Here is a 27837-nt window from a genome sequence, read left to right as displayed (position 1 = left end):
TATGATTATCGGTATGAAAATTAGATTTTGTTACAAGGACAAATAATGTTTATAAGTTTTGGAATGTAGTGAAGATTTTAGAAGCAATAAACAAATGTCAAATACATAAACAAAAATAGATTCGGCCAGAGAAAACGTGACTGAGAAGTCACCTGTTACTTCTTTGTGTAAGTGCAAAGGATTAGTTTTAATATATACAGGCAAGTTAGATGAAAGAAGGGAGTTGAAGAGGAGACTTCAAATAGTCCAGACGAGACTTAGAAGTCGGGAGAACAAGTCTCTCGTATGACGCTAGACAGCGGCGTATTCCAAGATAGCCAAAATATGAATAGAAGGTTGTTATCTCTAAAGATGTCCAGTCGGAACCAAAGAATAAATGTTGTTATATAAAAATATAACTATTGTGTCATGTTGTCTTTGAACAACCAGGTACGTGTCTATTTGTCGTTTAAAATAAACTGTTTTACATGTACTATATATATATATATATATATATATATATATATATATATATATATATATATGTATATATATATATATATATATATATATATATATATATATATATATATATATATATATATATATATATTCAAACACGTCTGATTGAATACGACAGTTATTTTTTCTGATTTTTCTGGATATCTTTTCCATTCGCAGAGCGGTTTTTTTTTTATTTCAGCTGGCATGTTATATAGAATGGCGCCCAAACGTTGTTGTTCAGCCATATTCGTCTCAAGCGCTTTCTATCTGTGCGCCCGATTATCATCAGGAGCGATTGCTGTTGTTGTGGTTTTCTTTTTCTTTTTCTTTAAGGCACCAAGCCTTTTTTCTTAATTGGTTATAACCTTTATAACTAATTTAAAAAAAAAATTGTTTAATTAAAAAAAAATTATAAATATACCAAGCCTATATATATATATATATATATATATATATATATATATATATATATATATATATATATATATATATATATATATATATATATAAGAGCAAATAGTTAATAAAATATGCTTTAAAACACTTTGAAAAAGAGTTAAAAACATATTTAATCTGAAAAGGTAACACTTAATAAGTGGAGATAGAGAGATAGAGAGAGAGAGAGAGATAGAGAGAGAGAGAGTTATCGCTAAAAAAATTACAACAAAACATTGCGATAAGCGATACAATAGTACGTAATTTCTCTTCTTGTTAATCGTGGGTTCGAATCCTATCATAGTCAGCCACGCTGATGCGCCATAATTATCCGTGTTCCTGGATTTTTTTTTGATAATAAAAATTATTTGATAAAATTATTTTTTAATAATAAAAATAATAAAATCAACAACATATATGTGTGTGTGTCAATGTATCTGTATATATTTGTACATGTCTCTAAAGTGGGTTGATAAGGGGATGAAATGGGTTTATATAGGGGACGAAATTTTCCAATGCTTAAGGTATCTAATTAATACACGCAATACAATTATCGCTAAACAATTAACACCTAAAATATTACGATATATATGTATTTTTTTACAAAAGGATTCACCACTTATCAAGGCCCGAAGGTCACTCGGGGATAAGAATGAATACAGTAGTCAATGGAGCAATAGTAGTAAACGGCTCATCAATTAACGATATAAAAATAATGTTCTGATTTCCTTACTCCTCCCACACCTCTCATTATCCCTCACAAACTCCCTGCCTTCCTTGAATTTCTTATGCCATTCAAAAACTGATGTTCGATTCATGCAAGACGGTCCAAAAGCAGTCTGAAGCATTCCACACGTTTCTGTGGCATTTTTTCCAAGTTTAACACAGAATGTTATTGTATATCGTTCTTCTAAAGTGTCCTGACGTCCAGATTGCATTTTTTGAAATTGACCAGCTGTGACAATTAGGCATTAGTGGGGTGTATTGTAATTCCTGCTGTAGCTATTCATTGTAATCTGAAATCATATAAAAATTGGTCAGTCATTTCATAAGATGTATAGCAATAACATAACTGAATTTTTAAGTGTCTACAACAATTTTAAATGCCTGTACAAAAATGTCTTGAAACTTATTGTTGGCAGCTCGTATATATATATATATATATATATATATATATATATATATATATATATATATATATATATATCTTAGTGAGTTAAAAGAAAGGAGTAAATTCAATTCTATAAGAGGAGACTTATCGGGATAATATAAAGCTCAACAAATTCCGATGGAGCTTATATTGGAGACAATAAAAGTGGAAAATGAAGTCACAAAACCTATATATTGGTATATATAAAATGAAGGATTCATTTATTTAATAAGGGTATACATACATTTAGTTGGGAGGATAATGAGTCCCCTTTATCCCCCAACTAAATGTATGTATACTCTTATTAAATAAATGAATCCTTCTATATATGTCATATGCTACTGGTACCATGTAACCCAGTACTACTACCTGCCTCATGGTCGGGTCACCGGCGACTAAACTGGTTCCCCCACCAGACTTGTTTGGTGAGGAGGGCGGCTAGTCTCCCTGAAGGATTAAAAACAAGACCTTTCAAATGGCGAATGAACTCTTTTTCTGGGTCAACGGCCAACTAGCACCGTGTATATTTGTGTGTGTGTGTATATGTGTATTGGGGTGGAGAGGGCTCCCGTAAGCCGTGGTGAAGGCAACCTTTCTAGAAGAAGCAAGTCTCTGATTTGAAAAACCATAAAGCGGGAGAGCAGCGCCCGCATTGAACTGGTCTGCAGTTTAACTTGTTGCTGGATCTCAACATTTTGAACCGAGAGAGAGACTTAGCTGTCGTACAAAGCTAAGACTCTGTAACATCATCTTTGTATAGATACTCCCTCAGGTATTTGGGCTCATGGATTTTAAATGTCTGAGGGAGTGGCACTCGTCTGACGAGACGTTGCAATCATCAATCATCATGTATATATATATGTATATATTTATGTATATATATGTGTGTGTGTGTGTGTATGAGATTTTGATTTAATTTAATTTTATCTATGTGCATTCATCATTTTTTCTTTATTTTCTGAAAATTTTCAGCATTGAGAGCGAACATCTCAGAAGGATATACCATGGGTGGATATCGATCGTATTAAAGTCCTGAAAGTATATAAAGTGAGTATATTTTCGATGATTGCGAAATATACATCAATGTTCCGAAGTGGCAGGTGAATTGAATTGGCGTACTTCGATGGAGGAAATTTCATAGGAACATCAAATCAACACATGTTGCGTAGGGAGGGGGGGGGTCAAATTTTCATTTTACGGCACATCAGCCCTTTTTGGGGAGGGGTCATAAAATAAAAGCAGAAGAACGTATCTTATTATATCTTCTTCACATCTCTTGTTCTCGAGTGGTTTGTGTCCTGACGTCGGCTCCTGGAACAAAAGTTTTCTCATGCATAACAACAAACGAAAGTCTGATTTCTCTGGACAACTGGAACTTTATTCGTTTCATAGTCGAAGTTGCGTCCCTGTTTTCTGCCTATCCTTAGAAGGAGGGTGGGAATTTTTTATCGATTCATCTGCCATACATCGCTACCTATCGCCGCTTCCACAAGAAGTCTTTATCTTTTAACTGACGACTGTGTTTGTCGGACTTGAACTGTCGACTCTAAACTCGAACTGAACTAACCCTCTAAACACTTGTGCTGCGTCCTTGCTATATTTTAGGATGTGTGTGGAGTTGTAACCCTCGTTAACTGGTTTGCACTCAAAATACACTCACTAACCTGTCTCATGACCCCTTGCTGCACGCAGGTTTCATGTTATCAAGGGAAGTCAATGAATTTGATCTATGTCACCGATAACCTTTGTTTAACCTCAAATCATTATTAATCATTATTAATCATTAATTGTAAAATTCATGTCATGGATTCCATCGTGCAATTCATGTCATGGACTCCATCGTGCAATTCATGTCATAGACTCTATCGTGCAATTCATGTCATAGACTCTATCGTGCAATTCACATCATGGACTCCATAACACACACTCGCTTGTATATCTCCACCATGGGAGATGACAACGTTAGAGTTTTAAAGTTATTGCAAAGAGGTGCCTACATACGGCACATTGTATTACCACATAGTCACCCATTAAATATTAATTCCTATTAATGTAACGAAGCGGTGCACTCTTATTGTAACAAAGCGCATGTGCACGCTCTTACGTCATGGCAAGGGGGAACAAAAAAGGCATAAAAAAGGACAGCACGAGTATTCATTTTAAAATGTAGCGACCACGTTAGATTAATACCAACTAATGGGACCTGTGGAAATTCCACAGCGGCATCTTTCATGTGTAATATTTTCTTGTTGCACATTCTATGGACGTTCAGCATGAATGGAGACCCCATGATATTATTGTAGCCCTTTTTGTTAAAATTGTAAAAGTATTTATCTAAGTAATCTGCTTGATGTAATGTCAGAATATATCCTGTTATTACAGTTTGTCTCCAATATCCTTATGAGAGTGTGTGATATACTTCCATTGTATTGACGCCTGGCATGAATGGAAATTACACCATATCATTATACTATATTTAGACAGAACAGATACTACCCTCGGATTCTGGTCAGAAAACAAAAAAGTTTCACGTGACCTCATTTTTTTAATTTTACTTTTTTATTTACATTGCGTCTTCGATGATCGGGAGATCCTATTTATTAAAAAGGAGGCTAGAAGGCGATAACATACTACAAACAATGTTCGTAATATGCTATCACCGTCTATCTTCCTTTTTAATAAATAGGATAGGAAGGTGGACTCTTTACTGCGCTAAAAAGTTACTCACACCTGAGAGTATCCTGTTTCTCCACAAGATCACGGTTTACCCATGCATGGAGTATTGCTGCCACATCTGGGCTGGTGCATCGCTCCTAGCCAAAGTTTAAAAAAAAAGTGACCACTCTAATAGGTCCTGAACTATCAACTAAACTCCAACCTCTGTCTCATCGCCGAAACGTCGCACTCTTGTGCCTGTTTTACAAGTATTTCAATGAAAAGTGTTCTGACGAACTCAAAGCACCCTCTTGACGATAATATCCCTGACAAACCCGACAAGCAGCAAAATCCCATCCATCTCTAGGTGCCATAAAGCCTCTTACTCGAATAGCTTTTTTTCTCAGACTGCTGCACTTTGGTATTCCCTTCCCTGCTTCCCTGACTATACTGACATGCAGAAATTGAAATGTAATGTGAACGGACATCTCGCTGCCCAACTCCCTAAATAGTATCCCTGCAAATCTGGTCCCAAATAGTAGCCCCTCACCACTAAATGACTGTGTGCCTTGTTTGGGGTGAAATGACAATAAAAATATCTCTAGAAACTATGACACGTGTTAAATGTACTATGATATTAATATATATCAGGTCATCCCATAAGTTCTGTCCGAATTTATGAACAAAGAAAAGAAGTGACCAAATGTTACGTTTTATTAAATATTTTATTATCAAAATATACTTTCCCTGATTATCTATGACTTCATTTCATCTATTAACAAGCTTAATAATTCCATTACTGTAAAATCTTTTTGGCTTTGATTCAAAGAACTCACAAATGTCAGTTTCAACATCTTTCTGCATTACAAAAGCTGTTCCTTCCAAATGATTTTGTAAGCTACGAAACAAATCGTAGTCTGAAGGAGCAAGGTCAGGAGAATAGGGTGGATGAGGAATTTTCTCCCAAGCAAGTTCTTCGATCTTTTGTGAGGTGATTCTTGCTGTGTTGGGCCGTGCATTGTCCTGATAAAACATCCTTTTTCGATTCACTAGAGCAGGTCTTTCCCCCTCAAAGCTTGGTTCAAACGCTCTAATTGCTGACAGTAGATTTGAACATTAATTGTTGCATTAGGTGGTAACGATTCAAACTGGAATATTTCTAGCCGGTTTGACTGCTGAGTTTCCTTTCTTGAACTCATAAAGTATTATATGCCTCAAATAATTCTTAGGCATGTTAGTCAGTCAGTGATTCAGTTGAGTGATTGTAACACCCCGTCTTACTAACACTGAATTATTAAGAACTAGTTGAACTCAATATTTGTGAACCGTGCGTGTATATATATATATATATATATATATATATATATATATGTGTATCTTTTTGTTTGAAAATTAATCAGTAAACTAGAAAAAGCTGAGTTTGTTTTTCTTTCTTTTGTGCGTTGAATTGTGAGTTATTGTTTCTTTTTCCTTAGCAGCGACCGACCAGAGAGACGACAGCATATCAACCCTGATGTGAGAGAAACTAACACGCACCGGTCGTGAATGAGAGACTAACCAACAAAACCGACAGGTCCTACTGCATCTGATGAGTGTCGATCGGAATAGTGACTCGGACGAGATCAGAGGTCACAGATTAATCTCTGTTAATTTTTTACTGCTCATCGAACGAATAGCTTTGTTCGCTGCACACAGATATAGACAAGTTTATTCTTTTGCTTATTTTTTCTTATTTTATTTATTTTTCAGGGAAGTTTGAAGAATGTGAGTGTAATGTCCAATGGAATGAGAACTGTGAAAACGGACAGAATTTTACTGCTTCAATATGGAACTGAAGTCCTCATTTTCGGTAAATAGTAAACAGAAATTTTTATTCTTTACTTAATATTAGATTGAATTGATATGATTGTACTTCTGCAGTTTAGCGGTCGTTTTGCTTTTTACAAACGAAGTCACCACTTATCACGGCCCAGACGCCATTCGAAGATAAGGGTTAAAGAGTGTACAGTAGTCAATGGGATAATATCATAGTAATCGTTACTAGTGTAAATTTGGTAAATTAGATAACTTAAGAGGAACGGCTCATCAAGAACTTGTTTATGTTAGACTTGAAGACAACCATATTGTAGTCAGCTGGAAAGCAGGCAAACGGAAGAGAGTTCCACAGGTGTGAGTTCTAAGAAAGAAGCTTTGTTCATGGAATCTAGGTTTAGATTTAGGCACAGATAAAGAATGGGGGAAATCATTGATAGTGGTTGCAGTTAGACGAGTGTTTCTCGTGAATGTTTGGTGAGGGGGACCATAGATTGTTCAAACGAGCACTTTCCATGAAAATAACGATAAAGCAGGGACAGGCTCACAATGTCTCTTTCGTGAGAAAGAGGTTGCATCCCCTACTAGGCTACGAAGTCTATTTTGAACTCTGTCGTGCTGAAATTTTTTTTTTTACAAGGTAGTCACCAGTTATCGAGGCCCGGAAGCCACTCAGGGATAAGGGTATTGCGTGTACAGTAATCAATGGGATAGTATCATAGTAATCATTAGTATTGGATATTTGATAAAGTGTCCTCTTCCCCCATTGTACCATGCGCTCAAGATCAGAGGAGAGAGAATCAGAGAGAACTTTGTCATTTACAGCCTTTGATGTGTTGACATAGATGGCCGTGTCATCAGCATAGATGTCAACGAATGATTTAAGTATGTGTTTTGGGAGATCATTGATGTAGATCAGGAAGAGAGTTGGGCCCAGGATTGACCCCTGAGGGATCCAGCATTAATACTGTGGGCCTCTGATTTCTGCCCATCAACCACTACTCCTATGAGCCCACCAGAGAAAATGATTTAATGACTGAGAAAACTTTTCCAGTTATACCGTAGCTGGAAATCTTGTGAAGTAGGCCCTTATGCCATACCTTATCGAAGGCCTTTGATATGTCAAGAGCAATTGCCCTAGAAAGGAAACCTTTGTTGAGAGATTCACTAATCATCTGCTGTAGATCTGGCCGAAACCATATTGTCTGTCACTAAGAAGGTTATTTCTGCTGAGGTGGTTGACTACTTCTCTATTTAATATGGATTCCAGCAACTTACTCATGACACTCAGGAGACTTATTGGTCTGTACTGAGAGGGAGATGACTTATCACCTGAATTCTTAAATACAGGGCATACTGATGAGGTTTCCAGAGTGTTGAGAAGCACTTCTCCTTAACACATCGCTTAAATAGTTTTGTAAGTTATGGGGGCAAGTTCTGGTTGAAGCTTTTTCAGCACTATAACTGGAATGCCGTCAGGGCCAGTTGCTTTACTGAAATCAAGGTTCTTGATTAGCTTGGCGACCTCATGTACAGATATTTGTATGTTGCAAAGCATGTTGTCTGTTATAGGAGGAAATACAGGGAGTTGATGGGCTTCGTCATATAAGGTAGAATTAGCTGCAAAGTTCTTTGCAAATAGTTTGGCCTTGTCTGATGCTGACGAGATGACCACAGTCCATTGATGAGGATTGGGATAGAACGCACGCTTCTGTTCAGGATCCTGTTTGCTATTTGCCAAAACTAGTGGGAACCAAGCCACTGCTCAGCTACTTTGGATTTAACAGACTGAGCATATAACTCTCTTGCATTTTTTATTACTCTTTTACAGTTGTTGCTGGCAGTCCTGAAAGCAGCTTTAGTCTCAGTACATCTATTACGTTGGTAGCTATGGAAAAAGTGCGCGATGGCAGCCGCACATTCTGGGGGAAACCATGGCTGGTTGGTAGGTTTTTGTTGAAAGTTTTTGGATGGTATGAATCGGTCTATGCCTATAATTAACCATTCGGTCAGATCTGATACTATAGAGGACACATCCGTTTTAAACATGGAATGCAGGGGTAGGAAGCTATCCCAGTCAGCCGTAGAGTATCGATATACAGTACGGTGGAGAGGTACATCTGAAAACTTATTACATTTTGCTTTTATCTGTTTGGTCGTGATCGTCTATCATCCGGGAGGTCTTCACATAATTTCTCAGTGTCTCAGCTCTGTGTTGATTTCTGCTGAAAAGCAAATAGCTTCGCATACATGCCATGAAAAAAAGACAGACTCAGGATTTCTAACTACGAAAAGTTAATATTATGTTTTTACATATATACATCGTATAGTTTGATTACACCAGAAAACATCAAGATTCTCCCCAAAATCTTATTCTTTGTTCTCATGATGGCGGTCAGGATGGATGGAGGGAAGTTGTGGCATTCTCCTGGAGCGTGTGTTTCTCTCGAGATTTGCCTTCAATCTGTCTATTTCGGCCCGGGTATTCGTTTTTATGCTAAGGTAATGAGGTGGGTCAAACGATTCGCTAAACCAATCAGGGTCTGACATGCTTTCTGGGAAATCCCCAGATCCATTTTGCATGTGTGCACCTCAACAGATATCCCATTATGGCCTGCGAATCTGGAACCCAGACTCAACTGCGCTTTCACACGACCCCAAAGTCAAACCTTGTCAATTTCTCTACTCAGAAAACCAAAACGTCTGAGCCGGTGTTCCTCATGCCACACAATGTCATTCCTCATTATTCTGACATTTCCCGTCATTGTTTGTAAACAATAAAAATATCTGTCTCTGTCATTGTTTGTAAACAATAAAAATATCTGTCTGTTTTTACCAAACACAATAAACTCGTCCCTTTTTATAGGTCACCCGCCGCTGTCCAGGATTCAATCAATGTTTAACAGATAATCTCAGCATGTGTACCCGGCCTTATTCAGTGTTTTAGGGATCTTAATCTCCCCAATGAGGAGCAGTATCGCTCCTCAAGACGGTCACACCATAAGAGCATTCACCATTAAAATACTTGTATAACAAACAGAGGGATGCAACATTTCATCGATGGGACAGAGGTTGAAGCCTAGATGACAGTTTAGGACCTATCAGGTTGGCGACTCTCTTTTGAACCCTGTCAAGAAATGAGAGACAAGTAGCAGATGCACCAGCCCAAATGTGACAACAATACTCCATACATGGGCAAAAATGCAAATTTAGATGCTATCGTGGTTCGAGGTGGCAGTATAAAACGACTTTTTTTTGTTCCACGGCAATGACAATGCTTTATCTCGTGCACGTTAGATTACTGTCAGTTGATTGTTAAGAAGAATTCCGAATCCAACTCTTTTTTCTGCTTTCACTGTAAATGCATAAAATACCAAACAGGATCATCAATGTGATAGAAAATGCAATGAAAACCTGGAGACTAGAATTGACAGCTGATGGACAACACATAACAGAAATCAACATACAAAGAGGTATCTTCCAATGAAATTCACTATCACCATTACTGTTCATCATAGCCATGATGCCCCTGAACAATATACTGAGAAAGTGCCAAGCCAGATACAAGTTCTCTAATACAGAGGAAAAAATGAACCACCTGATGTACATGGACGATCTGTAACTTTTTGCAAGGACCGAAAATGCACTGAAGACATTAATAAACTAATAATACCAGGATCTTCAGCCAGGATATCCAAATGGAGTTTGGTATGGAAAAGTGCGCACTACTAGTTATACTAGTTATAAGAAAGGGAAAACTGGGGATGACATGAGGCATGGAACTACCCAACCAACTAAACGGAGATAAGGGTCCTAGGGGAACAAGATGCCTATAAATACTTGGGAGTTCTGGAAGCAGACACTATCAAGCAACAGAAATGAAAGAGAGAATTGGAAAGAAATACCTCAGGAGAACAAGAAAACTCCTAGAAACGAAATTATATAGCAGAAACCTATTAAAAGGTATAACTACATGGGCAATATCGCTTGTAAATACACGAGCAATATCACTAGTAAGATATACTGGACTGTTAATACCAACCAACTTGGACCAAAGAAGAACTGAGACGGTTCGATCAGAAGACCAGGAAACTCATGACCATGCACAATGCCTTATAGCCAAAGGACAATGTTGATCGACTCTACGTGAAAAGGAAAGAAGGAGGGAGAAGACTAGTTTGTATAGAAGACTTTGTGTATGACACAAAAAGAATTAGAAAAATACATAACGCATGGCAGCAAGAGTCACTGAAAAAAAGTGACAAAACAGAAAACAGAGAGATAAAGGATGAGACAAGAAAAGAAAAATAGGAAGAGAAACAACTTCATGGAAGATAAGGATGACAAAAGATGAGAATAACGAAAATACTTGGACATGGATGCGAAAAGGAGATGTAAGATGAGAAACTGAATCCTTAATAACCGCAGCACAAGATAACTTGATAAGAATCAACCCCTTCAAGGCAAGGTCGACGAAACAGGAAAACATTAAATGCAGACTCTATGGAAAAACAGACAAAACGATAAACCATATAGTAAGTGAATGCTGCAAACTGGCCCAAAAGGAATACAAGAATAGACACAAGCAAGTGGGAAGGGTAGTACACTGGGAATTATGCAAACAACTCCATCTCGAATGCATGGTACAAACATAAGCTGGCCACAGTACTTGAAAACGAGAATCAAAAAATCCTATGGTACATGAACATACAAACTGATAACCCCACCCAAACAAGAAGATCAGATGTCATAATAATTAACAAGAAAGAAAAGTTCTGTCAAATCGTAGATTTTGCTGTTCCAACTGATCACAGAATGAATATCAAAGAAAGGGGGAAACACAGAGCTAGCCAGAGAGCTGGAAAAAGAATGGGAGAAATTGGAATCAAAGGAATGATTAGAAAGATACAACGAATAACAATAATGAAAACAGCTGAAATATTAAGTAAACCCTTTGAATGTCGGGATTAACACATGAAGCACAGACAAAATGCTGCAGAGGCAAAACACGAAGCGCTACATGGAACCAAGAACATTGAAGCTGCATCTCTATAAGTTCTCTACCCCTCCCCCTATCCCTCATTACTACATCACCGCCCCCCCCCAGACTGAGACCGAATAGTCGAGTATTGTCAAGGAGGAAGGAAAGACTGAGGAAAGAGCACTAACCAGACCCCTAACGGATGTGCGAAGAGAACTGGGACCTTGAGGAGGCTTATTGCCACTCAAATTCTGCTAGAAGACCAATGATCGCTGCCAATGAGAAATTCAGAAATGCCACTATGCAAAGTCATTTGCACATGTTATCGAAAGAGGTGGCGAGTACTGGAAACCTAGGGAGACTTGTTGTCACTCAGTTTCCAGGGTTGTTTTCAAGGAAAGATCTTTGATGATCTGTGTGAAGGTTCCTTGTGAGCCAATAATAATAATAATAATAATAATAATAATAATAATAATAATAATGGTGTTCTGGGGGTAGTTAACATCCCTATATCAAAGGTAGTATGGATTCGTCTGGCTCTATGTAAGCTAGACATTTCTGCCTTCAGAAAGCACACTCATAGTTTAACCGCTCGCAGTGAACACCAGGACTCTTTCACCTTAATATACCACTAAACAGGGCCACAACATTGGCGACGTATGAATTCGAAAAAAGGACCCATAAGGATCTACTTTGTGATAAACGAACAATTTCTGTCCAACAAATTCGTATTTTTCTACCTTCTTTAAAAGTAATGATTCTCCCCTCAATGACAAAAAACGACCTCACCTCGGAAAAGTTTATTTTTCAAAAAGCCGCGAGCACAAAAATTCTACAACGCTGTCTATTGATAAAGAATTGACCTAATTCATTTCCAACTTTTGTTTGTGCAAGTCATGCAAAGTTTTTAATTTTGAAATAAGACATTTTTATTGCCCCAGAATTTTTTTTATCCAAAAGCCTTTATTTTTGGGCTGTTGGTTGAAAGTGAACATTTTTGGTTTTAAACACACAAACGAAAAAAAAGAAAAGAAAAGAAACAAAATAAAAGAAAAGAAAAAAGAAAAGAAACAAAAAAAAGAAAAAGAAAGAAACAAAATAAAAGAAAAGAAAAAAGAAAAGAAACAAAAAAAAGAAACAAAAAAAAGAAAAGAAAAGAAACAAAATAAAAGAAAAAAGAAAAGAAACAAAAAAAAGAAAAGGAAAGAAACAAAATAAAAGAAAAGAAAAAAAACAAAAAAAGAAAAGAAAAGAAACAAAATAAAAGAAAAGAAAAAAGAAAAGAAACAAAAAAAAAAAGAAAAGAAAAAAAGAAAAGAAAAAAGAAAAGAAACAAAAAAAAGAAAAGGAAAGAAACTAGCCTTTTCTTGTGAGCTGGCTGACGTTCGCTTGTGCAAATATTTTAATCTTTCTTCTTTGCAAAATGCCATTTTCATTTTACAATATATATTTGAAAAAAATTTATTACTGTGACCTAAACATTTCTCTGTTGATAGTCTGCATGATTTTCGTTTTCTCTGTAAATCACCAAGAAAAAAGTATATCAACTCTACAAAGGATCAAAACCGCATTCACTCCATTCTGAGAATTCAAGACAACAGCATGAATACTCGACTGAATTTTTGCTACGAAAAAGGATTTCAATTCGTTTTATTATTTCAAATTATCCTGGTCTCAAATTTTTTTGTATTTTTTTTCTTGGGAGAATTCTCAATTGTCTTTGGTTCTCTGTGGAAAAATGAACATTTTTTTTCTGTTAGGCCTATATGTAGTGACTTTTTTCTTTGTGAATATTAATTTGGCATATATTTTCCTTACAGTTGCGGTTTTCCTGTTTATCATTTCTTAGACCCAGATTTGTCTTGTGAGTCTATTTATTTTTCAAGATGGAAGAGCTTTCAAGGCAATTAGTTGAAAGGAAACGTTTACAGCAGACTCAGACTTTGGAATTACAGAAACAAAGAGAAGAAGAAGAAGAAGAAGAAGAAGAAGAAGAAGAAGAAGAAGAAGAAGAAGAAGAAGAAGAAGAAGAAAGAGAAAGAAGAGAAAGATAAGAAGAAGAAGAAGAAAGAGAAAGAAGGAGAAAGAAGAGAAAGAGAAGAAGAAGAAAAAAGGAGAAAGAAGAGAAAGAGAAGAAGAAGAAAAAAAGAGAAAGAGAAGCGTAAAGAAAAGGAAAGAAAGCAATTCAGCAAAAAATACTGAAAATGCAGACACTGGTAAAAAAAAAAAAGAATGACTAACTAAAGTAATAGTGAAGAAAGACAGCAACAAGTCAGACCAGAATGTTTTTTTTTTCTCAAACTGCGAGGAGTGGACTTTTGAAACCTATTTTCGCAGATTTGGTGATGTATTCAGGATTGATTGTAAGTCAAGGCGCGAGCAGAGATGAAGGTTCGTCTTTTATTACAAAAATTGGAGGCTGCGGAACATAAAAAGTTTGTGGATTACAATCATCCCTAAACAGATGAGCGAATTGTCCTTTGACGAGACCGTGAAATCTTTGATGGAATTATACTGTCCAAAAATCAGTTTATTCCATCAAGGATGGAACGGCATCAACCTGACATGCAAAGACCAAGATTACACCACATTTGCTTCAGTTGTAAATAGACACTGTGACGACTTCGGATTATCCTCATTGACGGCCGACAACTTTAAGGTCCTGATTTTCATTCAAGGCTTAGTGTCGACCAAGGACGCAGAACTCAGACGGCAGGCATTAAGCAGATTGGGAAAGAAACCAAACATAACCCTTTAACAATTGGCTAAGGAATGTTAAAGAATCATCTCGGAGAAACAAGACTCCAAAAATATAGAAGAGGCAGGTGTAGCACACATTAGAAAGATATGAAGTAACAAAACATTTTACTCCCCAAACAGTCAAGCGAAAGCCAGAAAAATCCCAAAACAAACCTGAGTTACCCATGTCAAGGATGTGGAGAACTCCACTGGCAGAAGGTTTTTTCATACAGGTCCCGGAAAAGTAATTGATGCAGACGCAATGGACACAAACCCTCACATTGCAGAGCAAAAGGACCTCGCTGGAGCTACGTAAAAACAACGAGGACTCAAGTGGAGGACGAAAATGTACAGAAGTACATGACGGTAAAAATTGGGGACAAGAATGTTAGATTTCAATTTGACAATGGTTCGGATTTGTCCATCATAAACCACCATACTTGGTGCAAAATTGTAAAACCGGAGATAATGAGAAGCAAGAAAGTAACTCGTTCAATAACTGGAAAAAGAATAAGATTTGAAGGCGAGGTTACCACTAACATAACGTTGAAGGGAAAAATACTGAATCTCCAAATATTTGTATTAAAAAACACGAATAACATTTTGGGACAGACTGGATTAAAAAATTTGAAATCTGTGACTCGCCCATCAGCATTTTTTCTAAAAAAAGTGGACAACCTTACAACCAGAGCTGAAAAACTAAAGAAAGATCTGAATGAGCCATTCCTTAATGTTTGTTTCAGACAAACTAGGCAGCTGTACAAAAATGGAGGCAAAGTTCTAGTTACAAGACAATGCCACCACTTCAAAAAGAAACGTTTGCCTCTATAAAAAAAAGAATGCAGAACTAGACAGACTCGTCAAAGCAGGATTCTTGACCCCAGTCAACTACAGCAAGTGGGCTGCCTCCACCATGTATGTAAAGAAAAACATCGAAAGATATCAGAGTCTGCACAAACTTCTCGACCAGGTTGAATGCAGCACTTAAGTATCATCATTACCCACTACCCAGCCCTGAGGAAGTTTCTTCGAAACTAAATGGAAGGAAAATATTCTCAAAAATAAATCTGAGTGAAGCGTACCTACAGATTGCTGCTGAGGAAGAAAGCTCAAAACTTTTGTGCATTACAACTCCTAAGGGACTATTTAAGTTCAATAGATTAGCTTTCGGGATCAAAGTCGCACCATCTTTCAACAGATAATCGACATGATGTTGAGCGGCCTTGATTTTTCCATCGAATACCTGGATTATATTCTAATGAAAAGCGAATCTATAAAGCAATGTAGGAAAGATAAACGAGTACGCCTCCACACTTAAAGACACCAAATGTAAATTTTTCTTCGACCAAATAAAATACCTAAGGTAGATAATAGATTGGAAGGGTAGACAGCCTGATCCAGAAAAGTTCATAGCAATAAAAATGCCTGATCCACACGACATAACACAACATGCCATCCATAGTCTGGATGATATAAGGAAAGAAGCTGAAAGCGAAGATTTTATACGAGAAACCAAGAGAAAACTGCTGACTGCTGTACAAGTAACAGAGGTTTTCTCAACATGCGACCAGGTATTATTTTATAGGGAGAAAGTAGATGTTCAAGTGACTCTCCAAAAGAAAATGTTAAAAGAATTTTCACACAGGACACTCTGGCACCACCAGAATGAAATGTTTAATGCATTCATATGCATATTTGAAAAACACGAACAAGGATATTGAAGTAAAGGTGAAAGCATGTAGAGGATGTGCACTAGCTGCTAAAGTGCCACCAATTCAATTTAGCCCTTGACCCAAAGCTGACTACCGATCTTTCTGTACCCATTTTCCAATTCTCCATACAATAGGATTTTTGAAATGTGATTGTTTTCCATTCTGGCCACATGTCCAGTCCATCGCAGTTGTGTAGTGGAGAGTAAAGCTTCTTTGCTGTCCATGTTGGCTCTGTTGACTGATTCAACATTTGGTATAAGATCGTTGAATGATTCAACATTTAGTATAAGATCGTTGAGTGATTCAACATTTGGTATAAGATCGTTGAGTGATTCAACATTTGGTATAAGATCGTTGAGTGATTCAACATTTGGTATAAGATCGTTGAATGATTCAACATTTGGTATAAGATCGTTGAGTGATTCAACATTTGGTATAAGATCGTTGAGTGATTCAACATTTGGTATAAGATCGTTGAATGATTCACCATTTGGTATAAGATCGTTGAGTGATTCAACATTTGGTATAAGATCGTTGAGTGATTCAACATTTGGTATAAGATCGTTGAATGATTCAACATTTAGTATAAGATCGTTGAGTGATTCAACATTTGGTATAAGATCGTTGAGTGATTCAACATTTGGTATAAGATCGTTGAGTGATTCAACATTTGGTATAAGATCGTTGAATGATTCAACATTTGGTATAAGATCGTTGAGTGATTCAACATTTGGTATAAGATCGTTGAGTGATTCAACATTTGGTATAAGATCGTTGAATGATTCAACATTTGGTATAAGATCGTTGAGTGATTCAACATTTGGTATAAGATCGTTGAGTGATTCAACATTTGGTATAAGATCGTTGAATGATTCAACATTTAGTATAAGATCGTTGAGTGATTCAACATTTGGTATAAGATCGTTGAGTGATTCAACATTTGGTATAAGATCGTTGAGTGATTCAACATTTGGTATAAGATCGTTGAATGATTCAACATTTGGTATAAGATCGTTGAGTGATTCAACATTTGGTATAAGATCGTTGAGTGATTCAACATTTGGTATAAGATCGTTGAGTGATTCAACATTTGGTATAAGATCGTTGAATGATTCAACATTTGGTATAAGATCGTTGAGTGATTCAACATTTGGTATAAGATCGTTGAGTGATTCAACATTTGGTATAAGATCGTTGAGTGATTCAACATTTGGTATAAGATCGTTGAGTGATTCAACATTTGGTATAAGATCGTTGAATGATTCAACATTTGGTATAAGATCGTTGAGTGATTCAACATTTGGTATAAGATCGTTGAGTGATTCAACATTTGGTATAAGATCGTTGAGTGATTCAACATTTGGTATAAGATCGTTGAATGATTCAACATTTAGTATAAGATCGTTGAGTGATTCAACATTTGGTATAAGATCGTTGAGTGATTCAACATTTGGTATAAGATCGTTGAGTGATTCAACATTTGGTATAAGATCGTTGAGTGATTCAACATTTGGTATAAGATCGTTGAGTGATTCAACATTTGGTATAAGATCGTTGAGTGATTCAACATTTGGTATAAGATCGTTGAGTGATTCAACATTTGGTATAAGATCGTTGAATGATTCAACATTTGGTATAAGATCGTTGAGTGATTCAACATTTGGTATAAGATCGTTGAGTGATTCAACATTTGGTATAAGATCGTTGAGTGATTCAACATTTGGTATAAGATCGTTGAGTGATTCAACATTTGGTATAAGATCGTTGAATGATTCAACATTTGGTATAAGATCGTTGAGTGATTCAACATTTGGTATAAGATCGTTGAGTGATTCAACATTTGGTATAAGATCGTTGAGTGATTCAACATTTGGTATAAGATCGTTGAGTGATTCAACATTTGGTATAAGATCGTTGAATGATTCAACATTTGGTATAAGATCGTTGAGTGATTCAACATTTGGTATAAGATCGTTGAGTGATTCAACATTTGGTATAAGATCGTTGAGTGATTCAACATTTGGTATAAGATCGTTGAATGATTCAACATTTGGTATAAGATCGTTGAGTGATTCAACATTTGGTATAAGATCGTTGAGTGATTCAACATTTGGTATAAGATCGTTGAATGATTCAACATTTGGTATAAGATCGTTGAGTGATTCAACATTTGGTATAAGATCGTTGAGTGATTCAACATTTGGTATAAGATCGTTGAGTGATTCAACATTTGGTATAAGATCGTTGAATGATTCAACATTTGGTATAAGATCGTTGAGTGATTCAACATTTGGTATAAGATCGTTGAGTGATTCAACATTTGGTATAAGATCGTTGAGTGATTCAACATTTGGTATAAGATCGTTGAATGATTCAACATTTGGTATAAGATCGTTGAGTGATTCAACATTTGGTATAAGATCGTTGAGTGATTCAACATTTGGTATAAGATCGTTGAGTGATTCAACATTTGGTATAAGATCGTTGAGTGATTCAACATTTGGTATAAGATCGTTGAGTGATTCAACATTTGGTATAAGATCGTTGAGTGATTCAACATTTGGTATAAGATCGTTGAATGATTCAACATTTGGTATAAGATCGTTGAGTGATTCAACATTTGGTATAAGATCGTTGAGTGATTCAACATTTGGTATAAGATCGTTGAATGATTCAACATTTGGTATAAGATCGTTGAGTGATTCAACATTTGGTATAAGATCGTTGAGTGATTCAACATTTGGTATAAGATCGTTGAATGATTCAACATTTGGTATAAGATCGTTGAGTGATTCAACATTTGGTATAAGATCGTTGAGTGATTCAACATTTGGTATAAGATCGTTGAGTGATTCAACATTTGGTATAAGATCGTTGAATGATTCAACATTTGGTATAAGATCGTTGAGTGATTCAACATTTGGTATAAGATCGTTGAGTGATTCAACATTTGGTATAAGATCGTTGAGTGATTCAACATTTGGTATAAGATCGTTGAATGATTCAACATTTGGTATAAGATCGTTGAGTGATTCAACATTTGGTATAAGATCGTTGAGTGATTCAACATTTGGTATAAGATCGTTGAGTGATTCAACATTTGGTATAAGATCGTTGAGTGATTCAACATTTGGTATAAGATCGTTGAGTGATTCAACATTTGGTATAAGATCGTTGAGTGATTCAACATTTGGTATAAGATCGTTGAATGATTCAACATTTGGTATAAGATCGTTGAGTGATTCAACATTTGGTATAAGATCGTTGAGTGATTCAACATTTGGTATAAGATCGTTGAATGATTCACCATTTGGTATAAGATCGTTGAGTGATTCAACATTTGGTATAAGATCGTTGAGTGATTCAACATTTGGTATAAGATCGTTGAATGATTCAACATTTAGTATAAGATCGTTGAGTGATTCAACATTTGGTATAAGATCGTTGAGTGATTCAACATTTGGTATAAGATCGTTGAGTGATTCAACATTTGGTATAAGATCGTTGAATGATTCAACATTTGGTATAAGATCGTTGAGTGATTCAACATTTGGTATAAGATCGTTGAGTGATTCAACATTTGGTATAAGATCGTTGAATGATTCACCATTTGGTATAAGATCGTTGAGTGATTCAACATTTGGTATAAGATCGTTGAGTGATTCAACATTTGGTATAAGATCGTTGAATGATTCAACATTTAGTATAAGATCGTTGAGTGATTCAACATTTGGTATAAGATCGTTGAGTGATTCAACATTTGGTATAAGATCGTTGAGTGATTCAACATTTGGTATAAGATCGTTGAATGATTCAACATTTGGTATAAGATCGTTGAGTGATTCAACATTTGGTATAAGATCGTTGAGTGATTCAACATTTGGTATAAGATCGTTGAGTGATTCAACATTTGGTATAAGATCGTTGAATGATTCAACATTTGGTATAAGATCGTTGAGTGATTCAACATTTGGTATAAGATCGTTGAGTGATTCAACATTTGGTATAAGATCGTTGAGTGATTCAACATTTGGTATAAGATCGTTGAGTGATTCAACATTTGGTATAAGATCGTTGAATGATTCAACATTTGGTATAAGATCGTTGAGTGATTCAACATTTGGTATAAGATCGTTGAGTGATTCAACATTTGGTATAAGATCGTTGAGTGATTCAACATTTGGTATAAGATCGTTGAATGATTCAACATTTAGTATAAGATCGTTGAGTGATTCAACATTTGGTATAAGATCGTTGAGTGATTCAACATTTGGTATAAGATCGTTGAGTGATTCAACATTTGGTATAAGATCGTTGAGTGATTCAACATTTGGTATAAGATCGTTGAGTGATTCAACATTTGGTATAAGATCGTTGAGTGATTCAACATTTGGTATAAGATCGTTGAGTGATTCAACATTTGGTATAAGATCGTTGAATGATTCAACATTTGGTATAAGATCGTTGAGTGATTCAACATTTGGTATAAGATCGTTGAGTGATTCAACATTTGGTATAAGATCGTTGAGTGATTCAACATTTGGTATAAGATCGTTGAGTGATTCAACATTTGGTATAAGATCGTTGAATGATTCAACATTTGGTATAAGATCGTTGAGTGATTCAACATTTGGTATAAGATCGTTGAGTGATTCAACATTTGGTATAAGATCGTTGAGTGATTCAACATTTGGTATAAGATCGTTGAGTGATTCAACATTTGGTATAAGATCGTTGAATGATTCAACATTTGGTATAAGATCGTTGAGTGATTCAACATTTGGTATAAGATCGTTGAGTGATTCAACATTTGGTATAAGATCGTTGAGTGATTCAACATTTGGTATAAGATCGTTGAATGATTCAACATTTGGTATAAGATCGTTGAGTGATTCAACATTTGGTATAAGATCGTTGAGTGATTCAACATTTGGTATAAGATCGTTGAATGATTCAACATTTGGTATAAGATCGTTGAGTGATTCAACATTTGGTATAAGATCGTTGAGTGATTCAACATTTGGTATAAGATCGTTGAGTGATTCAACATTTGGTATAAGATCGTTGAATGATTCAACATTTGGTATAAGATCGTTGAGTGATTCAACATTTGGTATAAGATCGTTGAGTGATTCAACATTTGGTATAAGATCGTTGAGTGATTCAACATTTGGTATAAGATCGTTGAATGATTCAACATTTGGTATAAGATCGTTGAGTGATTCAACATTTGGTATAAGATCGTTGAGTGATTCAACATTTGGTATAAGATCGTTGAGTGATTCAACATTTGGTATAAGATCGTTGAGTGATTCAACATTTGGTATAAGATCGTTGAGTGATTCAACATTTGGTATAAGATCGTTGAGTGATTCAACATTTGGTATAAGATCGTTGAATGATTCAACATTTGGTATAAGATCGTTGAGTGATTCAACATTTGGTATAAGATCGTTGAGTGATTCAACATTTGGTATAAGATCGTTGAATGATTCAACATTTGGTATAAGATCGTTGAGTGATTCAACATTTGGTATAAGATCGTTGAGTGATTCAACATTTGGTATAAGATCGTTGAATGATTCAACATTTGGTATAAGATCGTTGAGTGATTCAACATTTGGTATAAGATCGTTGAGTGATTCAACATTTGGTATAAGATCGTTGAGTGATTCAACATTTGGTATAAGATCGTTGAATGATTCAACATTTGGTATAAGATCGTTGAGTGATTCAACATTTGGTATAAGATCGTTGAGTGATTCAACATTTGGTATAAGATCGTTGAGTGATTCAACATTTGGTATAAGATCGTTGAATGATTCAACATTTGGTATAAGATCGTTGAGTGATTCAACATTTGGTATAAGATCGTTGAGTGATTCAACATTTGGTATAAGATCGTTGAGTGATTCAACATTTGGTATAAGATCGTTGAGTGATTCAACATTTGGTATAAGATCGTTGAGTGATTCAACATTTGGTATAAGATCGTTGAGTGATTCAACATTTGGTATAAGATCGTTGAATGATTCAACATTTGGTATAAGATCGTTGAGTGATTCAACATTTGGTATAAGATCGTTGAGTGATTCAACATTTGGTATAAGATCGTTGAGTGATTCAACATTTGGTATAAGATCGTTGAGTGATTCAACATTTGGTATAAGATCGTTGAATGATTCAACATTTGGTATAAGATCGTTGAGTGATTCAACATTTGGTATAAGATCGTTGAATGATTCAACATTTAGTATAAGATCGTTGCATTTAATTTTCATAATTTTTCTTAGGTGGCGTTGTTGTATTGCTTTCACCTCTTTATGATGTCCCTGTACAATGTGTGCTTCCCGATAAAAAATGGTGTATAGAGCACTCCAGAGCTCTATACATCGATTGTCAGGGTTAGGCCAATATATAATTTGTTATATTAAGAATTATGTTTTGGAAAAAAATAATTGGATAGGAATTTTAACAAGAATAAAAATTCTTTCTTAAATTATTAAAAATAGAATTATTGTTATAGTTTGTGAATTTTAGCTGAGAGAAATAGATCAACAATTAGGATGGAATGTTAGATCTGACAACTGATGAGTTAAGGATACGTGTTATTTGGCATATGACTTAACAGGCAGCTGATCAGGATGTTTGAGTTGTTAGTATCCGATGTTTGAGAGGGAAGCGCTGGAAGCGAGCACAAGCAAATAAGATTGAAATAGAGAAGAAAGTGGTTGCAGGACTCCGAGGGACTGGGACACTCAACAGGACTGGATCAAAGGCATAAAATGTATATATTTGTAACCAGCGACGTTGTGTTTGTCTGGTCCCGAGGGAATGATTCTTTGTTGCAGCCTGCCTGGATGATCCAAGAAATGAACGATCAGACAGAAAAGGTTAGTCCCCCAAATTAATGTTCTGTGAACTGTCTTTTTTATACACACCCAGCACTCAACAACACAACAGATTTCTATTTACAACCTGTCCACTACGGTAGAACCGATATTCAGCAAGGCTACGTATACACGATTCAAACAAGTATATATACATCACAAACGCAAATAGGTTACAAAGACATGTATATAAACATGTATGTTTGCAAATAGTAAAATATATACCCTTTTAGGGATTATGAATACAATAAACGTATGTATAAAACACATGCCTTTTTGATACTCTATAATATAACAAACCCTTTCTGGTACCGTGACCTTTTTGGAGCCTAATACAAAAAAAATATAAGAAAACATTAATAATCTTCCATTTTATGAATATTTTTTTTTTCAGGTAATGCTAGAAATGGAGACATACACGTTACGTCATGTAACGGAATTAAACAATGGTCGTTCCTGACACCATTTCAAAGAACTCATATTTAGAAATACAGAAGAGGCTGTGCTTGTATTGTAAGTAATTTCCTATTTAATTTGGCTCTAATTAAATGATCAAAAATATGCAAAAAATCAATTTTTTCTTTTTGAATAAAATAGTAAGAAATGATTTACTCCCACCCAAAAAGACTGAAATAAGTTGAAAACATGGTTTATGCAGTGCTAGCCCGCTTCGACACTTCGCTTGGAAGACTCGAAACAATAATATTAAATAATAGCTCCCACTTTGTCAACTGAGCTCCAACCACTGTCCCATCGCCACAATGTTGCATTTCTGTGCCTGTTTTTAAAATATTTTAATAGAATATGCTCTGATGAACTCGTTGCACTTGTGCCCCTTCGACGTACATATCCCTGAAAAACCCACTTAGCAACAAAATCACAACCCTTCATTGTTGAGATCCCTAAATGCCAAAAAAGCTTTCTACTCTAACAGTTTCTTCCCTTGAACAGCTAGACTTTGGAATTCCTTTCCTGCTACCTGCTTCCCTAGCTTTACTGATATGTAAAAGTTTAAATGTAATGTAAACCAACATCTTGTTAATCTTTCCGAGGCATGGTCCCAATTAGTAGGCCCTTACGTCCAAATGGCAATACGCCTTGTTTGGGGTGAACATGAGTAAAAAAAAAAAAAATTAACATTTCATCAATAAGTTGATTGTAAGCAAGAGGAAAAACTCACATTTCTTAATATGAATAGACTAGTAAGGAGACCCGACGTTACCTGGGAATGAATGAGAATCAACGAATGTTTCACTCTCTCATATTTTATCGTCATCAAAATCAGTAAAATCGTCCATTTTCCATTCCTTTCTGCAGTAACTTAATCCACAATATGTGACCTCTGACCCCGTCGAAGTCGCAATAGTCGTGATCCTCTTTTCTTCCGAGAGTTCTTTATAGGATTCTTCCATGTCGCAGGCCTCATTATCGGGTTGATATGCCGGTGTTCACTGAAAATAATTAGCTTCTCATACAAGCCAAAAGAAGACAAACACAAATGTTTCTAATCTACTCAAATTAATTCAGGAAATTTACAAGTGTGTTACATATGTACAATTGTTCAGTTCGATCTCATTACACAAAAAACACTGCAGCAGTCGAGGTGGGTGGTGTCTCCTTGGGTAGTGTCTGCTTCTCTCGAGATTCGGCTCCAATCTGAGATTTTTGGTGTGGGCATTTGCTTATATTTTGAGGGAAGGTCGGTTGGGGTAAGCCGTTAAACCAATCATCGATCAGCACGTCATTCTGAGGAAGTCCCGATGCCTTGCATGGTCTGAGAATCAGTGATCACAACTCAATCCTAGTCACACGCTCAAAGGGGTTAACAGTTTGACCCTGGCTACCCTCATATTCCAAAGGCCAGACGTCCTTGAATTGGGTTTCGCCAGGCCAGAACGGAATTATATTTCGTTCTAGCTTTCAAATGACATCCCTTGTCATTTTCCCCAAACAATAAAATTATGTGTCTGTTTTACAAAAACACAATAAATTCATCCTTTCAGCTAGGTTACCCGCCGTTGCCCAAGCATCCAATAATGCTTAACAGTTAATGCCAGCATAGTTGCTTGGTCTTACTCAGTGTTTCAGGGGTCTCAATCTCCCCCAATAGGGAGTTCCACCGCTTCCAGAGGCGGTCACGCCACAGATATATTCTAGACTACATTGCACTGTAGAGAACCTATTGTTTATTTTATACAATTATTCTTTATATAATGGCTTAAATTTCAGTTCAAAATGTAAAAGCCAAATATCATATTTCACATGTGCTCCAAACAGAAACATTCATGTCGATCACGCTCCTGTCATATCAAAAGAACCTACTTTTGATTCTATATGCCAGGCCTTTCTACTTGTGCGGCGACAATGGCTTGAATTAAAGTTTAAAATGCAAAAGGCAGGTATCATGGTTCAATTGTGCTCTAAACGGAAACATTCATTTCGAACGCACCCCTGTCATATCAAAGAGCCTACTGTTGATCTTATATGCCAGGCCTTTCTGCTTGTGCAGTAATAAGACTTCTCAAATGTATTTGTGATGTTAGGCTGTATAAGGCGTTAACTTTAGTAAAAATCGCCTGTTTCTTCTTTCATCAGATTTTTTCGATAATCGATAATCGATACTTATTAAAGACATGCAGATACAAAACCTATCTAAAAACACTGCTAGGAACAAGTACATTTGTGTGAAATTAAAAAAAAAATCGGCCAGCCGTTTAGGAGTCCATAGGGAGCGAACTAACGCACACGGACAAAGTTCCTTTTATATAATGGTAAAAATATAGATAATTTCAAGAACTTATCACAAGATCAATTATTGACCGCCAGTGGCCACATTCTCTACTAACATCCACACAAAAAAATATACCTTGTATATCAAAGCAACAAAATATGAAACAAAATCAGATGCAAAATTTGCCAACATATTACCATGAACGACACATTCAAAATTCTAGGCACCAACATTCACTTTGCCCTTACGTGGACGGGGATGAGGGACGAGTAGGAAGGAAAAAGACATGCCTCAGAATTTTTTTTTTTTTTTTTTTTTACATGGAGTTCATCACTTATCAAGGCCCAATGGCCACTCAGGGATGAGGGTTATTGTGTGTACAGTAATCAAAGGGATAGTGTAGCAATAGTATTGGAGAATTGGTAAGGTGTCATTACTTAGGGTTTCCTCTTTTCATTCTTTCTCTTTCCTTTCTTTTTTTCTTTTCTTCTTTTCTCCCTTGCATCTTTTCCTTTTTTTTTCCTTTTTTTCCTTATCTCTTAACCTCTTCACTAATGTATGTAGGGGTGATAGTGGTGGGGGTGGGGATATACAAGAGAGCAACGCAAGTTGTATATTTTCTGACCGCATAAAGATTCCAGTCAAATTAAAAGGATTTTTATAACTGATTAATCCTGATTGAATCTGAAATCCCACAGATATGTCAAATTTACATTCCACTACTGATTGAACTTATACACACTAGTATGTTTAAGAAGATTTAGGGCGGCCATGATACCCGCATATGAATACGATTCTTTCTAGTCTACCATTACTTCTATCTCGATCCTTAACCCCCACACTTTCCCATTCATTCTTATATCGAAACACAGACTGAAATCCGTCCACCTATTATGTCTTATTTACATATTTTAGCGAAATCTTATTTTTTCACAACATTTAACAGACTTTTAATATTAACGCCCTGTGACTAGGAAAACCTGATATTTTCATTGCAAACTTTGCTTTCGTATAAGCTGTATCGCTTGTAGAGGTCTCTAATTATTGGTAACTAGCTGACCGAAACATACTCATGACTGTGTAGCAACATATTACTGCTTACGTAAAAATAAATAAAAAATATACCTTGCTCAAGTTCAGTATTAAACACTCTTATGTTAACTTTGTTAAACTTCATTGGTTACTTAACCTTTGGAAAAATATACTAGCAGTTCAGCCCGGCTTTGCTCGGGCCCTATGTACTGTTTATTTATGTGCATATCTATCTATCTATCTATCTATCTATATATTATATATATATATATATATTAAAAAGTTTGACTCATGTCCAGGTAACTTACATCTAAAATTTCAAGTTTTTAGAACCAAAATTGGCAGAGGAGTTTAGTAGAGTCTGCAAAAGTCAACTCTTTCAACTTTTGCAGCAAGATTTTCGCCCAAAAACTGATTAAAAAGCTTGTTGCATGTCTGAATACCCTTTATGTAAAATTTCAAATGTTTAGACCCAAAATTGAACTTTGATCCCTTGGAAGCCAAATGTTCACTCAAAAACCGATTAAAAAGCTTGCCCTATGTCTGAATACACTTTTTGTAAAATTTCAAATGTTTAGACCAAAAAGTAATTTGGTAGAGACTGTACAGGTCAATTTTTTTTTAATTTTGACCCCAATTTGACCGCTTAACCTTTATTGTTTTGGGCTCAAATCAAGTTAAAAAGTTTGATCCATGTCCAAGTAACCTACATCTAAAATTTCAAGTGTTTATACCCAAAATTGGCAGAGCAGTTTGGTAGAGTTTTCAAAGGTCAAATCGTTGAACTTTGACCTCTTGACAGCCAAATATCTGGCTGAAAACCGATTAAAAAGATTTTCCCAAATCTCAATACCCTTTATGTCAAATCTCGAGTTTGTATACAAATTCTTCACACAACAAAAGTTAATAACAAAATCACCGCCTCACTAGATGTAGAAAGCCTCTTCGCCCATGTCCCAGTTCACGTAACTATTGATATCATCATGGACAACGTATACAATAATACATCTCTCCCTCCACTTAAATTCAACCGTACAATCCTAAAAAAAATTATTACTAATATGTACAACTGAGCTCCTCTTTTATGACGATAAAGGCAACATTTGCACACAAATCGATGGGGTAGCAAGTGGGGTCCATATTCGGACCCACCTTTAATAACCTTTGTATGACCAACCTGGAGAATAAAATATTTAATACAATTAAAAACCGTTTAT

The 27837-nt window shown here is 35.8% G+C and overlaps 1 protein-coding gene across 2 annotated transcripts in view; it reads left to right on the top strand.

Annotated features, from left to right (window-relative positions):
- LOC145258100 (uncharacterized) overlaps positions 1 to 27837 on the top strand; it is a 76138-nt gene that overhangs the window by 43121 nt on the left and 5180 nt on the right. The window contains exons 2-3 of one of the 2 annotated variants that reach the window (XM_080115839.1): positions 6473 to 6572; positions 23252 to 23370. In XM_080115839.1, the coding sequence (XP_079971965.1) occupies positions 6473 to 6572; positions 23252 to 23343 (192 nt within the window). In that variant the 3' untranslated portion in view covers positions 23344 to 23370. Of the gene's footprint in view, positions 1 to 6472; positions 6573 to 23251; positions 23372 to 27837 lie in introns of those variants that run through there. The other variant, XM_080115840.1, reaches the window with a different exon arrangement.

The sequence above is a fragment of the Euprymna scolopes genome, chromosome 33 (genome assembly GCF_053919585.1).
Source record: "Euprymna scolopes isolate OS-2025 chromosome 33, ASM5391958v1, whole genome shotgun sequence".
NCBI classification, from domain to species: Eukaryota; Metazoa; Mollusca; class Cephalopoda; order Sepiida; family Sepiolidae; genus Euprymna; species Euprymna scolopes.
Note: the sequence above shows the minus strand (reverse complement) of the source record. Positions and strands in the feature narration are given on the sequence as shown.